This window comes from Oncorhynchus gorbuscha, linkage group LG09 (assembly GCF_021184085.1).
Source record: "Oncorhynchus gorbuscha isolate QuinsamMale2020 ecotype Even-year linkage group LG09, OgorEven_v1.0, whole genome shotgun sequence".
Taxonomy (NCBI): Eukaryota; Metazoa; Chordata; class Actinopteri; order Salmoniformes; family Salmonidae; genus Oncorhynchus; species Oncorhynchus gorbuscha.
In genome coordinates, this window is record NC_060181.1 from 34798738 (window position 1) to 34805880 (window position 7143).

The 7143-nt window shown below is 43.1% G+C and overlaps 1 protein-coding gene across 1 annotated transcript; it reads left to right on the plus strand.

Annotated features, from left to right (window-relative positions):
• Positions 1-1659: 1659 nt before the first annotated feature.
• LOC124042789 (zona pellucida sperm-binding protein 4-like) lies at positions 1660-6412 on the plus strand. The gene is made up of 11 exons (XM_046360904.1): positions 1660-1773; positions 1870-2086; positions 3747-3869; positions 3948-4120; positions 4208-4305; positions 4628-4776; positions 4898-5075; positions 5638-5773; positions 5928-6007; positions 6172-6228; positions 6321-6412. Exons 1-11 carry the CDS (start codon positions 1666-1668, stop codon positions 6355-6357), a joined length of 1356 nt encoding a protein of 451 aa, XP_046216860.1. The 5' UTR covers positions 1660-1665; the 3' UTR covers positions 6358-6412.
• Positions 6413-7143: the final 731 nt, after the last annotated feature.

Here is a 7143-nt window from a genome sequence, read left to right on the forward strand (position 1 = left end):
GGTGCTTTGTGAAAGTACTTTGTAAATGGTCTGAATACTTGTGTAAATGTTTCTAAAATTCTGTTTTTGCTTTGTCATTGTGGGGTAATTTGTGTAGAATGATGATAAAAACTGTAACCTAACAGAATGTTGAAAAAGTCAAGGGGTCTGAATACTTTCCGAAGGCAGTGTACATTATATGTGGTGAAAACCAAACACTGCATTCTACAGTAAGAACCTCATACCAACAGTCAAGCATGGTGGTGGTATGGTGGTGGTGTGATTGTTTAGGGATGCTTTGCTGCCTTAGGACCGAGACGACTAGCCTTAATAGAAGGAACCATGAATTCTGCTCTGTATCATTCTGCTGGAGAATGTCAGGCCATCTGTCTGTGAGCTGAAACTGAAGCGCAGCTGGGTCATGCAAGGAAGGCCATTCTCCAAAACACACAATCAAATCTAAATGAAAATGGCTAAAAAGCAACAAATTTGAATATTGGAATGGCCGAGTACAAGTTCAGACCTTTTCCCAATTGAAATATTGTGCCAGTTCTTGAAATGAGCAGTTCATTCTTGAAAACCTTCAAATGTCACTAAGCTGCAGCAGCAAAATTCCTCTAAAGCTACGTGAGAGACTGATCAACAACTACAGGAAGCGTTTTGTTGGAGTCATTCCAGATGAAGGAGGGGCACAACCAGTTATTGAGTGTAAGGGGTCAATTACATTTTTACACAGGGGCGTTGGGTGTTGCATAACTTTATTTATGAAATAAATGAATTAAGTATGTAATTGTTGTGTTATTTTTTCCATCGGGTTCCCTTGATCTAATATTAGGTTTTGGTTGAAGATCTGATAACATTCAATATCAAAAATATGCATGGCACTGTACAGACAATCCTGGACAGTGAAAGCTTTGGGATGGCGCTATCCCTTGCATTCACCTGTCTAATCACGTTAGGATCATTGTGTATTATTACTATTCAGAGGGAGGTAAGAAAGGTATGCCGCTCTAAAGCACTCAAACCTAATATTCGAACTGGGCTGCCTGTGTAAACGCAAACATAGTGGCAGGTAATAGATTATTTACTCCAGATGTCACCGTTGATTTTGTGAGAACGTATATTCTGATGGAGAGTAACGTTGTTCCAATTGGTAGAAAGGTGCAGCCAATTGCAAATACTTCCTATATATACCTAGGAGAGACATCAGCTGTCATACCGTTTCAGCATTCGGCGAGGCATTGTATGAAACCATGACTTGGCAAAGGAGCGCACTGCTTTTTTTTTCCCGGTTTGGCTTTGCTTTGCATTGCTTGCAGCGGGATGGGAGCGCGTTTCCGAAGAGGCAACCTTTGCCCACCACGACCTTGACACAGAGGAGAATTATACCAAAGACAAGGCTGTAGTGCAACTTGGAGACCCCGACAATGTTGATCTTAACGCCGACCGTGGATTCCAGGTGCAATTCGAGGAGGTATCAGATGCAAAACAGTGGGTATCCGTTACCGAAGCTGCCCCAGTCAGTTTAGCGGTTCTGTGCGGTGAGGATGAGTTTAAAGTAACACTGCCAGCTGGTCCAATGAGTGAAGTCAAGGTTTTGGGTAAGTTATTTATACGTTTGAAGATCCTCAAATGCAATTTGGCTACTTTGCTCACTTTTTAAATTTCCCTACAGGACCCAACAGTATGCTCTCTGTTCTTGACGCCCCGGAATCCTGTGGATACTCCTTAAATCGAGGACAATATCAGAACGCCTTAACTGTCCGCTTTTCAGGCTGCCTCATTAGTCGTCAGGTAGGTTTTTTGCCTTTCCAATTTTAAATGATACATTTAATGGTGTAAATGTGTCATTGGAATGATTGTCCATTTCTTGCCACACTGACTCTGCAGGCTGGGCGGTACACCTTGATGGTGTTGTATGTCAATGAAGCTGGCATAATGGATGTTTCTACAGTGTCCTGTGGGGCTAGCCCCAAATCCTCGTTGTCCTCGACCATCCACCTGCCCCTCTCTAATGGTCTTCGCAATGCCCATGGTGGGCCTCCTTCAAAGTGTCTTAATCCCACCCTTCGCAATCCCAGCGCTCAAAATCACACCAAATATCCTGGTGAGTCTCATGAAACGTTTATTCTATTTCTTTGGATAAGCATAAATATTTGCTGTTATTGTGGTCTTAGGCAGTCGGTAAAGGAGCATTTTGTGACATGTTTAACAATGCTCCTAAGAACATTCTAACTTGTTCTTGATATGCTTTTTGGTCATTTTGACCAGATCAGAGGTGCTATTGAAACTGGTATCTACTCCAGTGCTCAGATGGACTTCTATCCACTGGTCATTGAGTTTACAGCTATTAGTGAACAAACATAAATGCACTGACTTTACTGAGTTACAGTTCATATGGTGATCAGTCAATTGAAATTGATATACTTTAGGTCCTAGTCTATGGATTGCACGTGACTGGGCAGGGGCACAACCAATGGGAGGGTATAGGCCCACTGGCTGGGCCTGGCTCTCCAGTGACTCTGAGGAAGGTTTTTCCCCACCAGGGCTTTATTACAAATACTCCTTACTTTCATCAGCTATCTGGGTGGCTGGTCTCATACGATCCCACAGGTAAAGAAGCTGAATGTGGAGGTCCTGGGCTGGCATGGTTAAACCTGGTCTGCGGTTGTGATGCTGGTTTGCACACTGCCTAATTCTTTTAAAATGGAGGTGGCTTATGATAGAGTAATGAACATTTCTGCAGTCAGCATGCCAATTGCATGCTCCCTGAACTTGACATCTGTGGCATTGTGTTGTGACAGAGCTGCAAATTTTATTGTACCCAGTACAAGGTGCACCTGTGTATTGATCATGCTATTTAATGAATCAAATGTATTTATATAGCCCTTTGTACATCATCTGAAAGTGCTGTACAGAAACTCAGCCTAAAACCCCAAGCAGCAAGCAATGCAGGTGTAGCAGCACAGTGGTTAGGAAAAACTCCCTAGAAAGGCCAAAACCTAGAGGAACCAGGCTATGTGTGGTGGCTAGTCCTCTTCTGGCTGTGCCGGGTGGAGATTATAACAGAACATGGCCAAGATGTTCATAAATGACCAGCATGGTCAAATAATAATCACAGGCAGAACAGTTGCAACTGGAGCAGCAGCACGGCAAGGTGGACTGGGGACAGCAAGGAGTCATGTCAGGACTACCTGAGGCATGGTCCTAGGACTCAGGTCCTGAGAAAGAGAGCATACTTACATTCACACAGGACACCGGATAGGACAGGAGAAGTACTCCAGATATAGCAAACTGACCCTAGCCCCCGACACACACTACTGCAGCATAAATACTGGAGGCTGAGACAGGAGGGGTCAGGAGACACTGGTCCCATCCGATGACACCCCCGGACAGGGCCAAACTGGAAGGATATAACCCTACCCACTTTGCCAAAGCACAGTCCCCACACCACGAGGGATATCTTCAACCACCAACTTACCATCCTGAGACAAGGCCCAGTATAGGCCACAAAGATCTCTGCCACGGCACAACCCAATAAGCTTCTTGCTGTGCCTCAGGTGGATGAAATATATCTTGGCAAAGGATAAATAATGACTAACAGGGATGTAAACACAATTGTGCACAGAAGTAGCTTTCTTCACAAATGGAACAATTGTGTGTGCTTTCAGCTCATGAAACACGGGACTGACACTACATGTAACTTTTTTTCTGAAGTATAATTAATTTGCTACTGATCCTCACTTCCAATGTGTTTTGTATTTCAGGCTGCAGTATTCCCCAGAACCAGCACTTGGCTTGTGGTTTCACTGGAATCTCGTCTTCCAAGTGTTTGGTGATGGGTTGCTGTGTGGATTCGGCAACTTCCGCCTGCTTCTACCCAATGGATGGTAAATACTCTTTCACGGGGCAAGATGATGTTTGGCTTTGAATAGTGAGGACTGATGTGTACCGCTCTCCCTCCCCAGAGTGCACTGCAGACCATCAGTTTATCTTTGCCGTTCACCATAACCTCACTACTTTCCCTGTGACTCCCACCAAACCTGTGGTTGCTGGGAAGTCTAGCTGTAGCCCAGTCATTGTCACTGATAAGTTTGTGGTCTTCAAGTTCTCAGTCACTGAATGTGGAACTCGCTCATATGTAAGTGGACAAGAATATTACGGCTTCTGGAATCCTCCTGGTTCTTGTTGATCCACACAATTACTTTATTGTTTTGATCTTAATTAGGAAATTGGCAATACCGTGATCTACACAGCAGAGGTACAGACGGCCGTTCGAACCCTTAACCTGAAGTATGGCATAATATCCAGAGACAACCCCCGCAGGTAATTCAGATGTCACATTTTGTTTGTTGCAAAATGTAACATTGCTTATTGGACAGGTTCTTCAGTTTGGTGTTTAATGAACATCTCAATGTCTACACCTTGTAGATTTCTGTCTTTGCTATATGCCTCTGTCCTAGTGTTCCTATATATTGAGCTGATTCACCAGTTAATTAGCTCTAAGTGTATAACTTCAAACATTGCTGTTGCAAATGCCACGAATACTTGGCACTTTCAGAATGTAATTTTAATCTCACTAATTGAGGAATCATTAAATGCACCTGCTGAGATTGACTAGTACCCCCCCCCCTATGTTCGTCTCCAGAGTCATGGTTGAGTGCCGCTACCCTAAAACGCTGGGTACCGTGCCGTCAGTGGCGAGTGTGGGCTACATGGTGAAAAGCCCCAGTGTAACATTCCCTTCAAAGGTGACATCCAAGGGACTGTTTGGTGTCGAACTCAGGATTGCTGAAGGTATCTGGCTGACATGTAAACACGCAATGGCCGGAACATAATGGTTACTGTCCCATTGTTGCGGATACTTTACATTGCTGACAAGCCCAATGCTTAAATTGCTCTTTTACCTCCCCACCAGACAAAACCTATACCAAGTACCTCAAACGGCACCATCAGCCCCTGCGTCTCTTCCTGGGTAAACTTGTGTATCTAGAAGTTCGTCTGACTTCTCCAAATCCAGAGGCGACACTTTTGGTCAACTACTGTCTGGCTTATCCCCGCTCTGCCAAGAATGTTCTGGTGCTCATTCACGAAGGGTAAGCACTGCAATGACTTGGTGTGACTGATTTGCCTAACGTACTGTAGATGACATATTGGTGGGCCACCTTGTTCTTGAACAGCCATTGGCTTTTATTAGAGGCTGAGATGGATGGACTCCAATGTTCTCTTAATTTTGGCAATGAGTCCCTTTATGTACTTACCCAGAGTCAGGTCAATTTGTGGCTCTGTTTGTCTGTATGCAGTTGAAGGAATTTTCTAACCAGCTTTGGCACAATGAAGACTAGGTATCTGCTAGCTTTGGCTAATGACACTACCAATCACTTCCTTCATATTGGCCATAGGGGCAGACAAATGGTATTTAAGTTCATCTCTATCAAAAGTAGATAAAGTGTCTCATTGCCAAAATCCTAAAGGATCCCTTTTTGTTTTAACTTTGCCCTTTCCGTAGCCAAAACATGACAGCCATTTTGTGACTCAACTCCTTATACCAAGGATATTCAACTCTTACCCTATGAGTTCCAGAGCCTTCTAGTTTGAGGGCCTTGCGCTGCCAAGAGGAAGTTGTCTTTGAGTTCTCTATCAATTTCTCACTTCTAGGTGTGCCAACCCTCAGGACCCCAATGTCTCCATCCTTAAATTCAGCAACCTGCCCCAGAACCGCCACCAGCGTCGCTTCATGGTCCAAGCATTCCAGTTCATGGATCAACAGACCAACAAGTATCTGGATGAGGAGGTGAGGAAGCAGAATATGGACTGGGATTCACACCTTGATTGTTGAATGAGGCTTTCAAAAAGCTTTCTATTGTGTGCAACTTTTATATTTTTGAGCTGCACAAAGTCAAACATGTTTAGTTGGTATTGAATCTCACTTCATTCCTCCTCCACAGATCTACTTCATGTGCTCTACTGAAGTGTGTATGCCCACAGAAAAAACTTGTGAAGAGCGCTGTTTTGATGGAATTAGGAGGTGAGGAAGACTGGGGACTTGCATCTTGATTCCCTGGATTGGTGTATTGTCACATGGTGACTGATGTACCAGAAAAGTGAACTGTAGTTGGCCTTCATTTCTTTACATTTTGTCACATTAATTGTGTAGTTAGTATTTAATCTCACTTAATTTCTCCCCACCAGATCTACTACATGTGCTCTAAATAAAATAACTGAGAAGAGTGCTGCTTTAAATAAAAGGTGAGTCTTGCATATCTTTTTGTTCCCAGATTTGAAAGTAACTTGCTTAAATAGGAGCACTTCTAGCTTTCACACCTATTTTGTTTTTCCAGGTCTGACAATCTACAGGGTGACACATCTGATGCTTGAACATGCTAAAGAAATGTGGTAATTTGACTAATGCATATTAAATATTTTTTTTAAATCTTGCCTATTTAACTGAGTTGTATTTATTGTAATGAGACTTAGGTCTGCTTTTTAACCTATTTTGTGAAATTGTACACTAACAGTTTCTGGTATACTGGTTTGCTCTGCAGCGTACCTGACTTGGGCCACGTAACTAATTACTGTGGCCTCTACACCTTTGTAATTGTCAGCTTTGGTAAAATTGTGTGTATGGCAGGTGTCTTCACAAATTGATGTTTTGTGGTGACTTGGCTGTTTGGTGACAGACTCATGTGTGCATTTTGATGCAGCCTAGAGGGATTTGTCTGTTTTCAAGGACATTATACCAAGGCACTGTCAACAATGCTAATCATTCCCGGTCTGGGTTTTCTGTGCTAAGTGACTCTCTAGATACGGTTTCTAAAAGCGGCTTAAGACTAAATTCACATTAACCATAGGATACTAATACATTTAGCCTTAAGATGTTTTGGGAAACAAAGACCTGTGCAAGGCAGTGCCTCCCGTCAGCTCATGTTCATTTAACTTCAGTAGCTTTTGACAGCCCTTCCTGGATTGGGTGTAGTCATTATACAAAGACCTTAGCAAACAGTTGTTTAGCAACAAACCATTTACTCAATGTATAACATTAGCAAATAACCATCTATTGGACATTCAGGGGTGTATTCACTAGGAGGGGCTAAACTGACTGTCGAATTGACAATTCTGGTTCTAACTTTCAGGTTGAGTAAACATTAGTTTTGGGATGCTATT

Bases quoted from the DNA above. Each gene is read 5' to 3' on its own strand.
- LOC124042789 (XM_046360904.1), top strand. From the start codon at position 1,666: ATGCTCTCTGTTCTTGACGCCCCGGAATCCTGTGGATACTCCTTAAAT. The intron at 5,076-5,637 runs GTAAGCACTGCA...TCTCACTTCTAG, and splicing joins CTGGTGCTCATTCACGAAGG to GTGTGCCAACCCTCAGGACC. The intron at 6,229-6,320 runs GTGAGTCTTGCA...TTGTTTTTCCAG, and splicing joins AGTGCTGCTTTAAATAAAAG to GTCTGACAATCTACAGGGTG.